We start from the raw sequence: 22,200 nt of genomic DNA on the forward strand, positions 1-22,200 counted from the left end.
TCTCCCCTTCTGATTGTAAGCTCCTTGTAAGCAGGGGCTGTATCTAACAACTCTATTTTACACTTCCATGTGCTCAGTACAGTGCTCTTCATGCAGTGAGCACTCAATAAAACACCAGTGATTGATCGACTGACAGAGAAGAGCTAACCTTTGGGGAGGGATGGGGCAGAGGCAGGAATCTGTATACGAGCATGAGCACTGATGGGGAGAGTGGGAGGTGGAGAACGAGAGGCCGGCGCAAGGAGTAGGACACTCAGGGGTGGACTGAGTAATGGGGAGAAAAAAAATAGGGTGTGATGCTTAGTGTAAATGACCAGAAGGCAGAAACGGTACTCAAAAGCAAATGAATGTCACTTTCCTGCAGCTTTTAGTACACCATCACTAGGATCATCTTTACGGTTGAAGCACATTTCTGCTAGTAAGCTGTTGACACAAGGCAATCATCACCAATAACAATGACATTACCTCAGGTTCCAACACATGATGATTGGAAATGGACACTGAGGCAATACTCTGCTTGATGGAAGTACCTACAACTGAAAAAACAACTAGAGAATACACGTTTCTAGGACAAATAAAATCACAACTAGAGATAATACACAGAAATGCCTCCTTTACTCTACACAGATCATCCACAAGTACGCTTTTTTTTTTAAGCAACAGATAACCTTTTAAGACCTTTGTAAAAGAATTCTCCGCATGCAGCAATAAGATGTATTTAAGAGACCAGGGTCCAGCAATGCCGTTTGCCCCCAGGATATTACTGTCAACAAATTTTAAGCACTCACACTTCACAATCTGGCTTAGACTTTAGAATCCCACAAGGAGGATATGGGCTTTCATTAACAAGTTTGCTGCTCAGAAACTTTATTTCACCAGCTACAAGGGACACTGATTGTCGTCACGAGGAGTCTTAACTTGCCATGAAAGCTACCCTTTTCCCTGAGTATCCTTGATTTTTTTTTTTTTTTTTTTTGCTAAGAATTACAACCAGATGAGTTTGAGTTCTTGCTTGACTATCCTTCCATTACAAAGCAGAGTTCAGGAAATCCAGAAGTTCAGCCCGGTTTCTGTCCCTCTGCAGATAAGAAATAAGATTCAACTGGATTAGTCACTACTTGTTCTATGTAAGCATTTTCATCTTTCTAACAATCACTGTAGAAAATACAACTTGGTGCATCTGCTTCTCCAAGATATGAATCTCAGCTTTTAGAAAGTTAATTTGGAAAATAATATTTTCTTCTAATACTCAAGTTTATTTTGACACAGATACCTGCTAAAGCACAGTTTTACTGTTTTCAAAGACCTAGAAATGAGCTAAAAGACTAATGTGCTTTGGTGATTGTTCTTTCAATGCCTGCTTAAATTCTTTGTTTAGAAGACTGCACAGGATATTCTTTTTCTGGGCAAAGACTCATAGAAAAATGCAGACCAAAAATTACCAACAAAATAGTAAAGCGGTATTGCTCTTTGTATATATCTATCCTCACTTAGACTGTGAGACCTGTGTGTGGTACAGGGACTGTGTCTGATCTAATTATACCACTTCTACCCCAGCTCTTAGCCCAGTGCTTAATATAAATGCCATAATTAACATTAGGGTATTCTCCAGGCTCAGAAATAGTCATTCACTTCCCAAGAGCAACAATTTACATTGGGCTAAAAAAAAAAAAGAATGCCGATTTCATTGATTTTACAACTTCTATTACGTATTTATTTATATTAACGTCTGTCTCCCCTTTTAGACTGTAAACTCACTGTGGATAGAGGGCACGTCTGCTCATTCTGTTGTACTGTACTTTCCCAAGACTTTAGTACAGTGCTCTGCACTTAGTGCTCAATAAATACCACTGATTGATCGAATGATTCTGTTTGGGAGAGGAGACTGTTAAAATTGAGGCATTTATTTTACAAGGCTTGATTACTAGAATGTTGCTCAGGATATACAATTTAAGAAATGGGGAGGCTACAGACTCCAGTAGTTCCAATTCCAAGAGGAGAGAGGAGATGAGGGCCATGGCCTCTACAGAATTGGGACTGTGGGGATGAAGCCACTAGCTTCACTTTCCCAGCTTTTTGGGTTCTGCCAATTTTAGTAACAAGGGGACCAAGACAGAGCTTCCAGCTTCCAGTGTGGCTCACTCTCAGCCCTGCCTCGAAAGGGAACAGTTGTTCACAGCCCCACCCTGGGCCTTAGCAGACCCCAGGTTTCCCAAACAAGACTGAAATGCTTCCTATGTGTGTCCTCTGAGCTTCTTGCGGGCTCGTGTCCACTTCCATGTGCATATATGTGTGCGGTGCATGTGTGCGTCTACTTCCCTGGTTCCAGATATGTCTCTGCCCCCCTTTTCCCTAGCCCTATCCTCTCAAGAGCACCATCCCTGCATTAATAAAGAAAAGCTGGCCCCTCTGGCTGACACTCTTCCTTTAATCTCTCTTTACTCTTACCTCTTTATCCTTTTTGGTTTTCTTTATCTTCATTTTAATTTTCTTTCCTGTTATCATGCTGTAATTGTCATTCTTCTTCTTATCTTTCAGGAACTAAAATAAAACATCCCAGTTATTCAGGTACCTGATACAAAAACACATCTCAGCCTAAACAGTTTTGGTCATCTACAAAGACTATTTGTTAAAAATGCCCACAAACATAAAGAACTCTTCAAATTGCCTTAAAAGACATCATCCCAAGATCCTTGTAGCCAAGGCACATGTCACTTCGTCATGCTGCACTTCCCAAATACTTAGTACAATACACTGCACCAAGATGGCACTCAATAAATGTTACTACTATAACAAAGTTTTATATTTAAGCATGTGACAATCCTATGGGGAAAAATAAATTACTTACAAAACACACAAGATTTTATTAGTACTACCATACAATATAGAAGTAGAGTTCACATCCACTGAGTAAAAATAAATTAAAAAACGGAATTGAATATCAGGGGGTGTGTAAGACAAGGGGTATGAAGAAAAATTTACCCCCCTTCCTCTAAGATAGTCTCCAGAAAATGATGGATTTTAAGAAGTCCTTGAACAAGGGGTGGGAGTGTAATGAATCTTTCCTGAGCCACACAAAATATTTTTTCAAATAGTAACAAGTAGCATTTCATCTCATCAAAACCACCAGAAACAGCACTTCTTGTACAAGCTACCAATATCATCATCATCAATCGTATTTATTGAGCGCTTACTATGTGCAGAGCACTGTACTAAGCGCTTGGGAAGTACAAATTGGCAACATATAGAGACAGTCCCTACCCAACAGTGGGCTCACAGTCTAAAAGGGGGAGACAGAGAACAAAACCAAACATACTAACAAAATAAAATAAATAGAATAGATATGTACAAATAAAATAAATAAATAAATAGAGTAAAAATATGTACAAACATATATACATATATACAGGTGTATATATGTACAAACATATATACATATATACCAATATGTGAGTTACAACCATCTATAACCATCATCTAAGTAATTGTAATTCATTCATTCATTCAATCATATTTATTGAGTGATTACAGTGTGCACAGCACTGTACTAAGCTCTTGGGAAGTACAAGTCGGCAACATATAGAGACGGTCCCTACCCAACAATGGGCTCAAAGTCTAGAAGGGGGGGCCAGACAACAAAACAAAATAAGTAGACAGGTGTCCAAACCATCAGAATAAATAGAACTCTAGCTATATGCACATCATTAATAAAATAGAATAGTAAATATGTACAAGTAAAGTCTAAGTAGATCAGCAATTGACTGTTGCCATAATAGAAGTGAAATGCCATGTTTGTAAATTAGCAGGCTAAAGCTTCTGTCACTCACTGAGATTCTCAAACCCTAGCACTCAAAGACAATGCACTCATTTTAGAGACATAATACAGCTGTATCGGGGGGCACGTTTGTACCCAGAAAAGGGCTCAAATTAAGAGAGCAAGCCTCAGTTACAAGAGGTGAACTTTAGGCTGGCTGGGGTATTCCTTATTGCCTCCAGCATTAGGGCCACATCCTGTTTCTCGGTTATGATATCAGTAAATCATCAGGATTACACAGGGAAGTGAATTGTAAAGGTTTGAAGCAGAGTTGCCCACTCCGGGGACACAAAAGGAGCTATTGCCCCCAAGGACTCTGCACCACAGGGGTGACGCCATTAACTTCACTCCCACCACTTTTTGGGCAGGATGGGTAGCCTGGAAAGTGGCCACAGGGCCCAAAGACAGTGGCCCAACTAGCCCCCTGCGGACAGGATGCAGCCCCCAGCTTGGCCTAGGAACCTGTGAGGTTTCCCGTATTTTGACCAGCGGCAAGGCCAGGTAGGAGTCTGCTCTTGGTGCCTGAGCCAGGTGGTTTGGAAAACTCAGGTTTTTCTTCTACAGAATAGAGAACATATTCTTGTTTAGAATATAGAAGTAGCCAAATAGATGAAAAAACTTAAAAAAAAAAATTCCTAAGCTCTCTGACATGTCAGAACAGACACCCATGAAAAACTGGTACAGCCCAGTCAGTTCCCCCTTAATGCAAGGTTCCAATATGCATTTTCAATGGAACCCAGTTGGGGAACCAGAGAACGTTCTTCCGATTACTATCTGTCTGGACAGAATGTGATGCGGCATTTGAAGAAGTTGTGCACAAATACAATTCCCCAAGAGGGTAAAATCCTATAAGAGAGCTGACCGTACTCCCAGAACCATACCCTAAGTTAGGAGTGTGTGTACCTTGGAAAGCTGAACAGGACTTGAACGCTCTCTCCTTTTCTTCTTTTCTTTCTTTTTTTTGAGCTTGCTCTGCTTTTTTCTCTTCTAAGAGGAAAATACAGATGCAAGCGATTTATTTCCACAGATATACCTGAGAAGAAATACAGTCCTCCACTGAAGTCTACAAATTCTCTCCCATGACCCACTAGATACCTGAAGATGAATGTACAATCATTATAATCAATAATGGTGACAAATCTACCAAATTTTAATACTTCACCTTATAGCCACAGATTATCTCATAATGAGAAAAATCAATCAACTAAGATCAACTCAAGTGCTCTTGGAAAGCATTTTCACCAAGTTTATTTACTACTCTTTTGCATATTTTCTTCTTACAAACCTTAGATTGCACCAACACCTTATTAATTCCAGTGGGATAGAGGCCAAAGGAATTATTACATCTGTTTCTATTTTTAAATGACTAACCTCAATGACAAACACTAAAGAGATGACCAGGTCCAAAGCCTGATTTCTGCTTTTTTTTCCTACTTCTTGCCAGGAGTTTTATTTCCAACTGCATTGGTTCTACAACTTGACATTATGTTTACCATCATGCAGTTTGCTGGAAAATATAACCATATAACCACATGTCACAGGCTCTCTGACATACTGAAAAGCACTGCTTTCAGCAGTGACAAGCCACTGCACCCTAATTTGGCTATAATCTACCTAACATATTTGGCTACATTGCTCTTTTTATCCTTTCACTGTAGCATTATATACTTTTCATGTCAGACATTAACAAAATTAATGATATTAATTGTTTAAATGATATTAACACATCCAAAATAATATTGAGATGACTTTGTTGAATACTGCGATTTTTCTGCTAAACGCCCCAACCCAGTTTAATTTAAATGATCTTTTTAAATTACCTTGAAGAACAATTTCCTACAGCCCACGAAATTGTTTTTTCAAGCTATACCTTACATCAAATTGCAAAAGAGTGCATTTCATTTTGTACTTTGTGGGGCAAGCAAGACATTCATCTGTCCATGCTGCTCAACCAATATGAACCTTATGTGATGAAACAAGCAGGTCTAACTTCAAGAAATGTACATTACAACATACGCCTTTTCAACTTAAATTTACATTCCAATTAGTCTCAAAGCATGTTACAAACATGAGTTTTAAAAGGCAACTCATATCATTCCAATATAGGCAGCAGCTCAACCCCTGAGCTCATGTGTTGTCTGGGATAGTGGAATCCATAAAGAATAACAACCTCCAGACTTCTATCTAGGGTAGGGACTGTCTCTATATGTTGCCAATTTGTACTTCCCAAGCGCTTAGTACAGTGCTCTGCACATAGTAAGTGCTCAATAAATACGATTGATGATGATGATGGGCAAGGGGAGTTTTGAATTCTACCTCAAGTGACAGCAGAGGTAAAGAACAGCAGAGAAAGGAGATCTAAGTGTATTGCTAGTAGGCAGGACTCACTTTGAGAAGAGCTGACAGTGTCTATTCGGATCGCTACCTTGCTTATCCAATCCATGAACTTGGAATACCAACACTATCTTGCAGAGAGGTATAAAAGTAATCATAAATATACAATTGTAGAGTTAAAATTTCGGGTCTCGATGGTACTGCTGGCATCAGGAAATGTTGAAGTGATTAAGGGGAAGGACCAGGGTGAGTTCAGGTGCTTTTTTGATGGTCCCCAGAACCTATTTTCCTACTGCTGCCACTGTTAATTTGCCTAGAGTACTATTATCGCGGCCCCCTCCATCCCCGCCCCCCTCAATCAATCACATGGCAAAGGAGTTGAAGCCAATTTACAGCCTCCTTAGGTGATGAGGGAGTTGAGGACCCAAGGCCTGGGGCAAGTTTCTACAAGGGAGAGCAGGGATAAGGCAAGCTTGAAGACTGTACAACCTGGCAGGGACTTAACCACCTCCATCATCCTAACCAGATTAAGAGAAAGGCAATTAGCTGTTCAGCTTCCCCTCTAGGCTGTAAACTCCTTGTCTGAAAGGATTGTGTTTACCTACTTTAAATTCAGTGCTCTGCACACAGTAAGCACTCAATAAATACCACTGATTGACTGACAAGGTTTCCTTGCCGGCAACTGCCTGACCCTTGAAATTTTGCGCTCCAACACAGTTTGCCACCAAAAATGGAAATTCTTTTGTAAAATGCTTTGATGCGAAAAATGTATATGCTGATTAAGTACAGACCCCAATTGAAGTTGGATAATGACAAACGATAATTCTGTTTTTTGGAAAAAGAAGTCCTTTGGGGGTTTGTAACAGTCCATCAAATCTCCTTTAATTAAAATTTACTTTTGTCTAAACTGTATTCAAAAATATTTACCTTTTTGTTGTGTTTTTCCCTTTCCCTTTTTCTTTTCTTTGGTTTCCCCTGAGGAGCCTCTAAAAATAAAAAGGCCTGAAATTTTAGGTTTTACAATAGGAGTCACTGTACAGAAAAGAGGAGGCTGGAAGACATGGTGTTGCAGTTGTTAATAAAACAACATTAATAAAACCTATTGCATGGGTGGTAAATCCAGCCAAAACCAAATGATAGTATTTTTGTTGCCACCTAGTGGTATAAAGTGAGTTTACAATCAAAAGCACATGGGAAAAAAATAAACTGCATCTCTCTCTCTCTTTACATATATATATAAATAATTTTACATTTATAAGCACATTTTCTGTCATCACAACCAGTGTTGTAGGCCAATCCCTTTCCACATTTTCACCTATAGGGAGCATTTTCATTATTTTCCATTTGATTCCCTCCACTAGCTCTTTTGGAGGCAGGGATCGGGCCTACCAATTCTATTGCATTCCCCTAAGAGCTTAGTACAGTGCTCTGCACACAGGAAGAGCTCAATAAATACTGTTGATGAATTTACTGATTGACCCCTTACCGAAGGTAATATTACTTGAATGAAATACAGCCTAGCAACTCCCTTAAAAAAAAGTAGACGATAACATAAGACAATGAGATACTAGAGGTCTTCTGACATATCCCTGGAGATAGTTAAAGAAAAGCGGACTTAAAAACAATTTTACCAGTTCCTTTCACTCTTAGGAGAAATTTTTTGGGGGTATGTAATAGGCCAACAGGCACTCCTCCACTTCTGGCTGATCCGGACTTTCCATCTCTATCCCACTGAGGTGAGGATCAAGCTTGGAATCCGAAAATAGATGCCCTGCCTGCAAGTCGAAGGTGCAATGGCCCAGGATGTCGCTATGCTGCAGTCACTTTGGCTGTAAGTCAGTCTTGAACCTACAGTTCAAGGGGCTGCACCTCTTTCTGCCTACTCACTTGTACTCACTGCCCCAGGGAGAAATATCCCTAAGCCCAATCAGAAGAGTATGGGTGGGGCTGTATAAACTGCTCTCAAATACAATCAATCCCTTCAAGGGGGTTATAATTCCAATGCCATCCCATCTTCTCTGAGCCCTGGTCATCTCCCTCTGCTGCCCAGGAGCCAGATAGGCTATAAGCCCCTTGAGGTCAAGGACCAGGTCTTTCACTTCTATTTTATGTTCCCAGATGCCTGAGGACAAAAAATCAATGACTTCTGGATGGCTGTCATCACAACACCACTCTCTGGCTGTGAGAACGGACCCCATACGGCCTGTCAAACAACTTTGCTGGCTCCACTGCGCTAAGGTGAAGTAACCAGCAAAATATGGCAAAATCTCATCCTGAACACTGAAGACCTGCAATTCTGTGGGATCATGAGTACTGAGAAGATGGCCAAGATGACGAGAGTTGAAGCTCAGCTGCAATGATGCAGTCACCTGTTACTACAAATGGACAGTATAAGGATACCCAAGATGATCTTTTATGAACAGCTTATCCCTGGAGCACGCTGCCACGGTAACATGAAGAAAAGAATTTAAGACGGACTAAAGGCCAACCTCAGATCATGTTTCACTGACACTACTGCTTGGGAACTCGAAGCTTGAGACAGGTCCTCTTGGCATCAGATCTGCCTCTCAGCCCTTCAGTCTTTTGAGGACAAATGCGATTTTGCAGCAAAGAAGAAATATGGTAGATAAAAGGCGCCATCCGTGGGGAAAAACAACTAGTGCTGACTGTCTCATGCAAGCTCTGTGGTTAGCTGCAAATCTGACAACTTTGCCTCTATGCACACCTCATAACACACAGGAAGTGAGGGGCCGAGGCTTGTCTGTCATATGTTGCCAACTTGTACTTCCCAAGCACTTAGTACAGTGCTCTGCACACACTAAGCGCTCAATAAATACGATTGAATGAATGAACGGAGACATCATCATGTTACCCAATGCTTGGAAAAGTGCTCTGGACACGTTAGGTGCTCAATACATCCTACGATACTCTTTAAAGTTATCCAATAATGAAATTTCCAGGAAAATCTTAGGCAAAAGCAAAGATCATTAAATTTCTCTTAAGTCTATGCAACTCTGGCCAGTGGGAAAATGTAAACTTGCATTTGCTACATGTTCAAAAGATCAATTCTCCTCTATGTTTAAGGGCATGAAAGTTTAGAGATATGGGATTATGTGGATCAAAAATTTTGTAAACCAGAATGCATCAGTGATTTCTAACATCTTTACGCCAAAGTGAATTTGAACTGAATTTATACTTCCTTCAAAATACAAAACAAAAAGAAATCGTGTTTTAAATGAGCCTGGATCTCAACTGATTTACTGATGAGTTTTAGCTCCGCTTACTCTAAGGGTGTAATTGTCTTAACCCTCTCAATTTTTTCCCCCTCAGCAGTCAAAATTTTCAACTAAGAACAAGAGGGTAACTGACTATTTTCCCTTTATCATCAGTTAATGCTCTCTGATTGACAATTCTGCACAAAATTTGGACATCATCAATGATATTTACTGAGTGCTTCCTTTGTGCAGACTACTGTACTAAGCATTTAGGAGAGTATAATACAAAAGTTGGTAGACACGTTCCCTGCCCACAACAAGCCGGGAGTCAGAGGGACCTGGTTCTAATACTGACTGTGCCCCTTGTCAGCTGTGTGAACTTGTTTCTCAGTTCCCTCATCTGTAAAATGGGGATTAAGACTGACAGTCCCATGTGGAACATGGACTATGTCCAACCTGATTAGCTTGTATCTACCCTTGAGCTTAGTACCGTATCTGGCACACAGTAGGTGCTTAACAAATTCCCCCCAAAACCCAAGAAAAACAAACAAAAAAGTGAGCTAACATCAAGAACCTCAGCCTTACATCCCTCTCCAGTGCTGGTCTGAATTTTGCTCAAATGGCCCACTGCCCCTGAGCTTTTGATGGAGTACATACATTCCTGGGAAGGTACTTCGCAAGTACAGGAGGTTCAGACTGAGCACAATCATTTGGCAGTTGACTGATAACCAAAACGCTAGGGAGAGTTTGATTGTAATCATTCCTCCTCATCTGAAGCAAGAATCAAAATTATAATTTTACTGGTAATTATTAAGCCCTTACTAGGTGCCAAGCACTGGAGTAGATGCAGGATAATCATATACAAATCATAAACACAAAAATCTGGGACCGATCAGCTTGTGCACACCCTTTCCTCCTGGCAGCATTAGTTGCAATGCCAGCACAAATCACCACAACTAAACTGGCACTTGCGGACCTGAAGAAACTGCACTTGTGGAAGACTCTCCAAATGAGCAAAGTTCATTTGCTTTTGTAATCAAACACCTGCATGAGGAAATCCTTTAGCACCGAGTACCTGGAAGCCCTTAGCTTTTGCTTTTTGCTGTAGGGGGGTCCCTTGTCAGTGGCTCAGGTCACCTTCAGAGCCACGGAAGGCTGTGGAAGCAACACGCAGGTCATTTTGACAAATTCCAGTCAGAAAGTCTCATCCAGTAAGGGAACTCTGAATGCCAAGAGGGACAGAATTATTATCACCACACACTCACACCAGGATTAAATATCCAACTGGGGAGCCAGTGGAATTTTAGAACTGCAGAATGTATCTTTCAACTTTCCTGTAAGGACTGGTGGATGCTTTGCCCCAGTTCAACCACAGTCTCCCTCAATAACCCTAGATAAGTCCACCTTCCCAGAAACATCTCCAGTGGAGAAATGGGAATTCATTCATAGATTTTTTGGTGTCACATTAAGAGATCAGACTCATAAACCTTGCGATCCACTTATTTAATCTGCAAGTTCTCCCTATTCAAACCACCTGGAACTGGTGCAGGAGTACTTCAAGAAGAACACGACCAGCAAAGTCTCATATGAAGTATGAAACAGTTCAGCCATTGTGATATAAGACGTGACTATAATCACAGTGCTGGTGGCTTTGACATTCAGAACATTTCCTTTTCAGGGCCCACTTAACTGCTCACACTACCACATCGAAAAGTTTTTCCTTTTCTTGCCTCTTTTCCAGGAAAACTACCATTCACTATCTGATGCCAAATGTCATTTCTTAGCAAATTATAGAGCAGGATCAAAACCAAAATTCTGCCAGTAGTTTTCATACACAAGATTGAGAGCATGACTAACCTGAAGGATACACCATGTCAGAAAGGTTCTCCTTTAATGTCTTTTTTTTCCCAAGAAAAATATCATTCACCATCTGATGCCAAGCATCACTACTTAGCAACAACAGATCAGAGTCTTAACCAAGATTCTGCTGGTGGTTTCAAAAACAATAGCATGAGCACAACTTGGAGCATCGTATTTCGCTATACACTGGAACCAACACTGTGATCTTAGTTATCTAATTCAATTAACATGATACACACTGCAACTTAACACCATTATCATGGCCCTTCTTTCAATTTTAAACACGCCAACATTAGGAAAGGTCAAATTACTTTTGAAATAATTATATCACTGACAGAGTCTCAATTCATCAATAAAATTATTGACAGAATTCTAAAGAAACAATTCACCTTGCCAATAGCAGAAAAATCGCCACAGCTGAATAGGACCAGTTAACTATTTAATACATTTAGCAGAACTCTTAAAAAGATATCAAAGTCTCACATTCTTGCACAGGATCTTCACATGGTTCTGGTCAGTTAACCAGTTGAGGATTCACTTACTATTAGCTTTTTCTGACCAAATTTCTCAGCAGGCTGACAACACTATCTCAAAAATGCAAGTGGACGGGCATGAGTCTCCCCCTACACCAAAAGCTGCCCATTACCTTCTTCTCTGTTCCTTCTTCCTCCTCTTCCAAAGATGGATTAGAGGAAAGGAAGAACCCTAACCCTGGGGGCTGGCAGGCCAAAAAGGAGAAAATGCTTTTCATTTTAAAGATATATTTGTGATTTATTAGCCTTTCATCAGTGTTTGGGGATTATGGCAAATTCTTCTCAAGTGAAAGGGAAAGCTTGTCAATAAAATGAAGAACTGAACCAAGCTCTAACATATGCCCAAGGAACAGCTGGACCATGCCCAGAAATTCATACTAAACACCCTATGATAATGTAACTCATTATTTTCTGACACTTAAACCGTGAGTAAAGGAAACTTCTACTGCTTGCAGCCCTGGAAGGAAGGGTCTTTGACCTCTACTAGTGAAAATCAAGGGAGATAGGAGTTTACCATCACTACTTGATCGGCTTCTGCTTCCCGAAGAGCTTGTTGAACTCCCAGAGGATTCTTCTGAACTGGAGGTTAATCTGCTTCGGCTGCTTTTTTGTTTCCTCTTTGCTTTTCCTTAGGGGAAATATAAAGTTTGGAATCTTTTATGTTTGATAATCAGCAGCTATGACAGAGACACAGAAACAACAATTTAGACAGCATATGAAATTATCCAAATGGACAGCAGCCAAGCACGGGTGTCCCCACCTCTGCCTCTTATTTCCTCTTCAGTAATTGAGCATGTTGTCCCTTGTGTCTCTGAGCACCTGCTCTCCATGCCTATAAAACCAAAATATTGCTCAGTTACTACAGGTATTATTTTTAGACTGACAGACACGGTACAGGGATCCCATGTAATAACACGCTTCATTTAGGGCTTTCATGATGACACTTTTGATTTTTAATGCCAGTCTTTAAAGTATTCCTCCTAAACCCTCCCTACTTCCTATCTTTCCTTTCAGTGTCCTCAACACTACCCCTCCCATCTGTCCTTCTTGCTCTAAACTGGGAGTCACTGATGCCGAGTTCTACAGACTTTTCTTCTGTCCACTCCTTTCTACTGTCAGCTTCCCACATCTGGCCCATTTTACCTTCAGCAGTACAAATCCAACAATCAAGTAACGGAATTTATTGAGTATTTACTGTGTTCTGAGCACTGTAGGCACTTGGGAGAGTACAATACAATAGAGTTGGTAGACATGGTATCTGCCCACAAAGAACTTACAAATATTTCTAAAATGTTGGGCAGTTCAGAGAACTCCTTAAAAATCTAGAGGGGTACCTCATTCATCACCTGTATCTAAGATAAGCTTTAAGTTCAAGGTCTTTTTTTTACCAGCTGGCTCTCCCATGTTTAGCTGACCTTTTCTCCCATGACTCTCCAATCTAAATGGTATGATTATTGTTATAATTACTATGATCATAAACTCCTTACTGGTTCTGACACTCAACTCCTCCAACTTAAAAGCTATCAATCACACTATCCTTACTGGTATAGAAAGGTTCTACTCTGCTTTGCCAAAACTCTCTGCTTTTGATCCCACCTTCTAAATCAGATTCAAAGCCCACCTCCTACTCGCCATTGACAATCTCCTGCTGATCATGCTATAGTCCCCCTAGCACCTAGGAATACATTTCCAGTTGCACAAGCTAATCAGGTTGGACGTGGTCCATGTCCCATAGTCTTAATCGCAGTCTTAATCTCCATTTTACAGATTAGGGAACTGAGGTACAGGGACGTTATGTGTCTTGCATAAGGTTACATAGCAGATAGGTGGTGGAGCCAGGATTAGAACCCAGATCCTTATGATTCCCAGGTCCGTGCTCTATCCACTAGGCCACACTGCTTCTCAGCATTAAACTGTTAGATTTAATTTACTGAAAAGACTCAACAAAAAAAGTGATTTAAATTTCAACTCTTTTTTAACAATTTTTAATCCATTTTAATAAGCAGCCCAAAATATTTTTGATTAAAGAGTGGGCACATATTTTGGCCATATCTAATCTCCTTTGGCTGACATTCAGGTATACAAGTGTCCAACTCTTTCCTTCCTCCTTTTAATTATTCCTTAATTGCAGATGTTAACGACTCCCTCACAGGAGAAATCATCTTCCCCAGAATACTTCACAAAACATCTTGAAGGCACCCTGATCCAACAAATTGCTCACCTCTAGTTTCCCAGATGAATTTTTGTGGGGTAGAAATATGGACCCCCTGTTTAGTATCCTCTTCATTTAAAGCTTCCTTCTCCATGATCTGACAGAGACAATTTAGTTGTCATGGAGATACAGGACTCTTTAATAAGGCTTTTGCTTGACCTAGATATTGCTAAACACAAAAACAATTAGGACTCTCATTCATTATGCTCTACAACACATATTCAGCTGTGTAAATCATCAGAAGAATAAAACTTCAACCATATATTAAGCACTGACCATTATAGAGAACACTTTTATAAATTGAATAATAAAACACCTATCTTCTTCATAACTGTCACAATACTGGGTTGCATTGTTGGGGTTAGACATTTAATTCATCATAGACCTAAAACTGAGATTAGACTAGGAACCAGAAATAGTAGTCATATGATGTATGACTACTATTTGCCTCCCAGCAGATCAGGGAATGGGGGAAAAGTGTAGTTCTGCTTTAATCAAATGAGTTTTGATCAGAAATGGGCTGTTCTGGGACACTCATTGTGGGTCTGCACCCATGGAGACAGACACCCAAGTATCCAGCCAGGTTCAGATTAACAGGATGGTTTGGGAAGCTGTTCTGTTGGATCCCAGGAGGAAGATGAAGATGGTGATCCTTATGGGCAGGGATCATATCTATCAACTCTACTGTACTGTACTCTTCCAAGTGCTTAGAACTGTGATCTGCATAAGGTAAGTGTTAAATAAATACCACTGATTGATTGATTCAGGATTGTAGCACCACAGCCTGGACTCCCAAAATTGTGGGAGGAAGAGGTAGTGGGTCCAGAGCTGAGCAGTTACTCCTGGAATCATTGGTGAGTAGAATTTCCTGGGAACTGCCCCAAGGATTGCAAACTCCAGGATGGCCAGAACTTCACATTTTCTTCTCTGGTAAATTCCTTATGTAACTTGCACAAGACTTTGCAAAGGTATGTGTTGAACAAATACTACTAGTCAAAAAGATAGGTTAGCCCTGAAATTCCAGGAAGGGGACTAACAGGCTGTTAGTTTTTTGGCTCTCAGTAACAAACCACCTGTGTTGGAAACATTTCCAAAAGTCATAAGGCAACTCCCTTCAATGGAAATTTAAATAAACTGAGTTTTGATATTTTAAAAAATCCTGGTAATTAGTAGTACTCTCCAGAATCAAAAGGAGAAGGGTTTTGAATAACTTACCTGGTCCAGTCTCTGCCAGATCTAAAACACCTAAGCCTTCCACCAATTCAGTTATCAATCATGTCTCTAAAAATCGGTATGGATGGAGATTCCATTGATCTTGGCAATCTGTTTCTCAGCTTATGCCCCTTTCCCTCAAAAAGCCTTTCTTTATTTTGAATCAAAATCACTGAATTTAAGATATTGGGATATATTAACAGCTCTTGACTACTCATTCATATTCACATCATATTCTGATGCCTTCAGTCTTTTTTTTCCATCATTATTCTGCCTCACCTGTTCCCAAATTCTACTGCATATGTTGTCTGCTTTTTACACATCCCTGCTGAAATTCAGCCTGCTTGGAAGGGGCACTTGTTCATCATCATCATCATTTGTATTTACTGAGCGCTTACTGTGTGCAGAGCACTGTACTAAGCGCTTGGGAAGTACAGGATGGCAACATATAGAGACAGTCCCTACCCAACAGTGGGCTCACAGTCTAAAAGGGGGAGACAGAGAACAAAACCAAACATACTAACAAAATAAAATAAATAGAATAGATATGTACAAGTAAGATAAATAAATCAGTTAAGGTCACTTTAATTCTATTTTTTATACTTCCAAGAAATACTCATTTGTTGCCCTCTTTGGACAAAGGGTTCTTCTGCCATTCCCATTTGTTAGCCTTTCTTAAATAGCATCTTTAAAGGAAAATCATGTAAATCATCAAAAATGTTCTAATCTAAAAGTGTCCATGACACCTTCTAGTGTAAGGCTATGCCATAATAACATACATGTATAACATATTTCAGCTTCTAGAGCATCTCAAATATATTTTCTGTTGCAAAAAAAATACTCAAAAATAGTTAGAATGAGTTGTTCCAACTAGTACTATTAGTACTAGTTATAGGACTCTAAGGGGCTGGGATGAGTTGGCTGACCCAAAAGGAATCCTGGTGATGGGTGGAAGAGAAGTAAAGAACTGAATACCTAGATTTTTTGGCCAGGTAGGTGGTGCCAGTTTTGGGCCCACAAAGATACAAGTATGTGTAAAGCATTTACCATGTGCCAAGTACTGAACTGAGCTCTGGGATGGATACAGGGTACACAGAGTGGACACAGGCCCTGTCCCTCATGGGCACAGTAATAATAATAATAATAATAATAATAACAATGTTGGCATTTGTTAAGCGCTTACTATGTGCAAAGCACTGTTCTAAGCGCTTGGGGGGATACAAAGTGATCAGGTTGTCCCATGTGGGGCTCACAGTCTTAATCCCCATTTTACAGATGAGGTAACTGAGACTCAGAGAAGTTAAGTGACTTGCCTAAGGTCACACAGCAGACATGTGGCAGAGCGTTACCTTGTAACGGGGAGAAAACAATATAGTTGAATTGGTAGACATGTTCTCCACCCATAGGGAGTTCACAGTCTAGGAGTCAACTCTTTGCATTCTCCTGATTGTGGGCTCTGATGAGAAGGACCACACTCAGCCAAGCAAGAGCTGAGGGATAGATAGACAATAAAGGAAGGACTGAAAAGAAAGAGGGAACACACACAAACTGGAGAAGAGGCCGAGTGGACCGAGATATGGGAATATTTTTGGGAAGGAGGGGGAAAAGGACACACTCCTGGGGTTAGGGGCTGAGAGGTGGGGAGAAAGAATGGAGTAAAGCCTGAAGTGACTTCTTGAAGACAGGACTCCTGTCTACCAACTCTACTGTAATGTGCTCTCCCAAGTGCCTAGTATTGGGCTTGGCACTCAGTAAATACCAATGAATGATTGAAGAGGAGAATGATACATTCTGGGGTAGAGGACTGGGAGAGGTTAGCGTTCTTTAGAGGATGGTGTAAAATTAAACCGGGCAGAATGGGAGAAAAGGGGGGCTGAGGAGGAACTAAGAATCAATCAACTGTATTTATTGAGCACTCACTGTGTGCAGAGCACTGTACTAAACGCGGTCCTAATCCTTCCTATGCACACTGCCACGGGGCAGGGGGCTAAACTGAAGGAAGCAGAAGCCACTCCTGGGGGTAAAAGGGGAAAGTAGTGAGGGTTCGCTAGGGGAGAGATGAAGGACTCCCCCCGAGAGTAGGGACCATCTCTAAATAGCATGGGCTTGGGAGTCAGAGGTCATGGGTTCAAATTCTGACTCTGCCAATTGTCAGCTGTGTGACTTTGGGCAAGTCACTTCATCATCATCATCAATCGTATTTATTTTTCATCATCATCATCAATCACTTGATGAAGTCACTTCATCATCATCATCAATCGTACTTATTTTTCATCATCATCATCAATCGTATTTATTTTTCACTTCTCTGTGCCTCAGTCACCTCATCAGTAAAATGGGGATTAAGACTGTGGGCCCCACGTGGGACAACCTGATCACCTTGTATCCTCTCCAGCCCTTAGAACAGTACTTTGCACATATTAAGCACTTAACAAATGCCATCAACATCATATGTTGCCAAGCGTGGCTCAGTGAGAAGAGCCCGGGCTTGGGAGTCCGAGGTCATGGGTTCTAATCCCAGCTCCGCCACTTGTCAGCTGTGTGACTTTGGGCAAGTCACTTGACTTTTCTGACCCTCAGTTACATCATCTGTAAAATGGGGATTAAGGCTGTGAGTCCCTCATGGGACAACCTTGTACCCCTTGTACCTTGTACCCCCCCCCACCCCCGACAGTGCTTAGAACAGTGCTTGGCACATAGTAGAGAAGTAGAGAAGCAGCATGGCTCAGTGGAAAGAGCGTGGGCTTTGGAGTCAGAAGTCATGGGTTCAAATCCCAACTCCGCCAATTGTCAGCTGTGTGACTTTGGGCTTGTCACAACTTCTCTGTGCCTCAGTTACCTCATCTGTAAAATGAGGATTAAGACCGTGAGCCCCCTTGGGACAACCTGATCACCTTGTAACCTCCCCACAATGCCCTTAACAAATGCCATCATTATTATTAGTAGTAAGTGCTTAACAAATGCCATCATTATTATTATTATTATTATTATTACTTTCCAAGCGCTTAGTACAGTGCTCTGCACACAGTCAGCGCTCAATAAAATGGGGATGAAGACCGTGAGCACTGGTGGGTCAACCTGATCACCTTGTAACCTCCCCGGTGCTTAGAACAGTGCTTTGCAAATAGTATGTGCTTAATAAATGCCATCATCATTATTATAAGTGCTTAACAAATGCCATCATTAATTATTATTATTATTATTGGCTTAACAAATGCCATTATTAGCATTACTTCCCAAGCGCTAGTACAGTGCTCTGCACACAGTCAGCACTCAATAAAATGGGGATGAAGACTGTGAGCCCCGGTGGGACAACCTGATCACCTCGTAACCTCCCCAGCGCTTAGAACAGCACATAGTAAGCGCTTAACAAATGCCATCATTATTATTATTAATAATAATAGTAAGAACTTAACAAACCAATCGTATTTATTGAGCGCTTACTGTGTGCAGAGCACTGTACTAGAAGTACAAGTTGTCAACAGATAGAGACGGTCCCTACCCAACAGTGGGCTCACAGTCTAGAAATCAATCAATCGTATTTATTGAGCGCTTACTGTGTGCAGAGCACTGTACAAGTTGGCAACATATAGAGACAGTCCCTACCCAACAGTGGGCTCACAGTCTAGAAATGCCACCGTTATTATTATTAATGTTAATCAATCAATCAATCAATCAATCATATCTATTGAGCGCTTACTGTGTGCAGAGCACCATACTATGCACTTGGGAAGTCCAAGTTGGCAACATCTAGAGACAGTCCCTACCCAACAGTGGGCTCACAGTCTAAAAGGGGGAGACAGAGAACAAAACCAAACATACTAACAAAATAAAATAAATAGAATAGATATGTACAAGCAAAATAGAGTAATAAATATGTACAAACATATATACAGGTGCTGTGGGGAAGGGAAGGAGGTAAGATGAGGGGGATGGAGAGGGGGATGAGGGGGAGAGGAAGGAAGGGGCTCAGTCTGGGAAGGCCTCCTGGAGGAGGTGAGGTCTCAGTAGGGCCTTGAAGGAAGAGAGCTAAATCAATCAATCAATCAATCGTATTTATTGAGCACTTACTGTGTGCAGAGCACTGTACTAAGCGCTTGGGAAGTACAAGTTGGCAACATATAGAGACAATCAATCAATCAATCAATCGCATTTATTGAGCGCTTACTGTGTGCACAGCACTGTACTAAGCGCTTGGGAAGTCCAAGTTGGCAACATATAGAGACAGTCCCTACGCAACAGTGGGCTCACAGTCTAAAAGGGGGAGACAGAGAACAAAACCAAACGTACTAACAAAATAAAATAAATAGAATAAATAAATAGAATAGATATGTACAAGTACAATAAATAGAATAATAAATATGTACAAACATATATACACATATATACATATATATATACACACATACATATATATACACATATATACAGGTGCTGTGGGGAAGGGAAGGAAGATGAGGGGGATGGAGAGAGGTACGAGGGGGAGAGGAAGGAAGGGGCTCAGTGTGGGAAGGCCTCCTGGAGGAGATGAACTCTCAGTAGGGCCTTGAAGGGAGGAAGAGAGCTAAATCAATCAATCAATCGTATTTATTGAGGGCTTACTGTGTGCAGAGCACTGTACTAAGCGCTTGGGAAGTACAAGTTGGCAACATATAGAGACAATCAATCAATCGCATTTATTGAGCGCTTACTGTGTACAGAGCACTGTACTAAGCGCTTGGGAAGTCCAAGTTGGCAACATCTAGAGACAGTCCCTACCCAACAGCGGGCTCACAGTCTAGAAGGGGGAGACAGAGAACAAAACCAAACATATTAACAAAATAAAATAAATAGAATAGATATGTACAAGTAAAATAGAGTAATAAATATGTACAAACATATATACATATATATACATGCATACATGTACGCATATATATATATATATATATATATATATACATATATACAGGTGCTGTGGGGAAGGGAAGGAAGATGAGGGGGGACGGAGAGAGGTACGAGGGGGAGAGGAAGGAAGGGGCTCAGTGTGGGAAGGCCTCCTGGAGGAGGTGAGCTCTCAGTAGGGCCTTGAGGGGAGGAAGAGAGCTAAATCAATCAGTCAGTCGTATTTATTGAGCAATTACTGTGTGCAGAGCACTGTACTAAGCGCTTGGGAAGTCCAAGTTGGCAACATCTAGAGACAGTCCCTACCCAACAGTGGGCTCACAGTCTAGAAGGGGGAGACAGAGAACCAAACCAAACATATTAACAAAATAAAATAAATAGAATAGATAGGTACAAGTAAAATAAATAGGGTAATAAATATGTACAAACATATATACATATATACAGGTGCTGTGGGGAAGAGAAGGAGGTAAGATGGGGGGATGGAGAGGGGGACGAGGGGGAGAGGAAGGAAGGGGCTCAGTGTGGGAAGGCCTCCTGGAGGAGGTGAGCTCTCAGTAGGGCCTTGAGGGGAGGAAGAGAGCTAAATCAATCAGTCAGTCGTATTTATTGAGCAATTACTGTGTGCAGAGCACTGTACTAAGCGCTTGGGAAGTCCAAGCTGGCAACATCTAGAGACAGTCCCTACCCAACAGTGGGCTCACAGTCTAGAAGGGGGAGACAGAGAACAAAACCAAACATACTAACAAAATAAAATAAATAGAATAGATATGTACAAGTAAAATAAATAGAGTAATAAATATGTACAAACATATATACAGGTGCTGTGGGGAAGAGAAGGAGGTAAGATGGGGGGGATGGAGAGGGGGACGAGGGGGAGAGGAAGGAAGGGGCTCAGTGTGGGAAGGCCTCCTGGAGGAGGTGAGCTCTCAGTAGGGCCTTGAGGGGAGGAAGAGAGCTAAATCAATCAGTCAGTCGTATTTATTGAGCAATTACTGTGTGCAGAGCACTGTACTAAGCGCTTGGGAAGTCCAAGCTGGCAACATCTAGAGACAGTCCCTACCCAACAGTGGGCTCACAGTCTAGAAGGGGGAGACAGAGAACAAAACCAAACATACTAACAAAATAAAATAGATATGTACAAGTAAAATAAATAGAGACGGTCCCTACCCAACAGTGGGCTCACAGTCTAAAATAAATAGGATTGACTGAATGAATGAGAGGCCTAGGGAGGCCAGAGGTCCTCTCATCTACCAGGAGGCGATGGAGGAGGAAAGGAGGGTCACACTGAGGGGTCTTCGGTGAGGGAAGGAGGGAGGGAGGGCGGGGTGCAGACTTCAGCGCTTAGAACAGTGCTTTGCACATAGTAAGCGCTTAACAAATTCCATTATTATTATTATTATTATTATTCTGGGCAAGGGGGTGTGGAAAGCGGGGAAGAAAAGGGGCCTGCGGCCTCCCCGCAGCGCGGATTCTCCTCAGCACTCACCGGAAACCGGCGGGCGGCGTCGCCGACACGACGAGGGGCGGCCAAAGCGGCGGCTGAGGGGAGAGGCGCCGCCGCCGAGCCGGCCACTGCGCAGCCGCGGGGAGGCAGCCCGGGGGGGAGGGGCGGGGGGGGGGGCTCCTCCGTCAGGCCGGAAGTGGCCTGCGCATGCGCGCGCGGGGAGGCGCCCGCTCTGGCCCTGAGGGATTGTGACGCCTGCGCGTTAGCAACGGAGGGGGGGGGGGGGTGGGGGTGGAAGCGCTGGGGCCCTTAATAATAATAATAATAATAATAATAATAATAATAATAATAATAATGTTGGTATTTGTTAAGCGCTTACTATGTGCAAAGTACTGTTCTAAACGCTGGGGGAATACAAGGTGATCAAGTTGTCCCACATGGGGCTCACAAGTCGTAATCCCCATTTTACAGATGAGGGAACTGAGGCCCGGAGAATAATAATAACGTTGGTATTTGTTAAGCGCTTACTATGTGCAAAGCACTGTTCTAAACGCTCAGTTTGGCCCCCGTGGGGCTTACAGGCGTAATCCCCATTTTACAGATGAGGGAACTGAGGCCCAGAGAATAATAATAATGTTGGTGTTTGTTAAGCGCTTACTATGTGCAAAGTACTGTTCTAAACGCTGGGG

General features: G+C 41.6%; 1 protein-coding gene across 2 annotated transcripts; it reads right to left on the reverse strand.

The window, feature by feature from the left end:
- Window positions 1-850: 850 nt before the first annotated feature.
- Window positions 851-21,643, reverse strand: LOC119940786 (ADP-ribosylation factor-like protein 6-interacting protein 4). Of its 2 annotated transcripts, none has more exons than XM_038761115.1 (8): window positions 21,554-21,643; window positions 13,978-14,137; window positions 12,517-12,588; window positions 12,271-12,384; window positions 7,076-7,134; window positions 4,718-4,801; window positions 2,449-2,541; window positions 851-1,078 (listed from the first exon to the last, which is right to left on the reverse strand). In XM_038761115.1, exons 2-8 carry the CDS (start codon window positions 14,060-14,062, stop codon window positions 1,028-1,030), a joined length of 558 nt encoding a protein of 185 aa, XP_038617043.1. In that variant the 5' UTR covers window positions 14,063-14,137; window positions 21,554-21,643; the 3' UTR covers window positions 851-1,027. The 2 variants fall into 2 exon arrangements, with proteins under 2 accessions (XP_038617043.1, XP_038617044.1); XM_038761116.1 differs by having other exon boundaries at window positions 13,978-14,065; window positions 21,554-21,627.
- Window positions 21,644-22,200: the final 557 nt, after the last annotated feature.

This window comes from Tachyglossus aculeatus, chromosome 19, assembly GCF_015852505.1.
Source record: "Tachyglossus aculeatus isolate mTacAcu1 chromosome 19, mTacAcu1.pri, whole genome shotgun sequence".
Taxonomy (NCBI): Eukaryota; Metazoa; Chordata; class Mammalia; order Monotremata; family Tachyglossidae; genus Tachyglossus; species Tachyglossus aculeatus.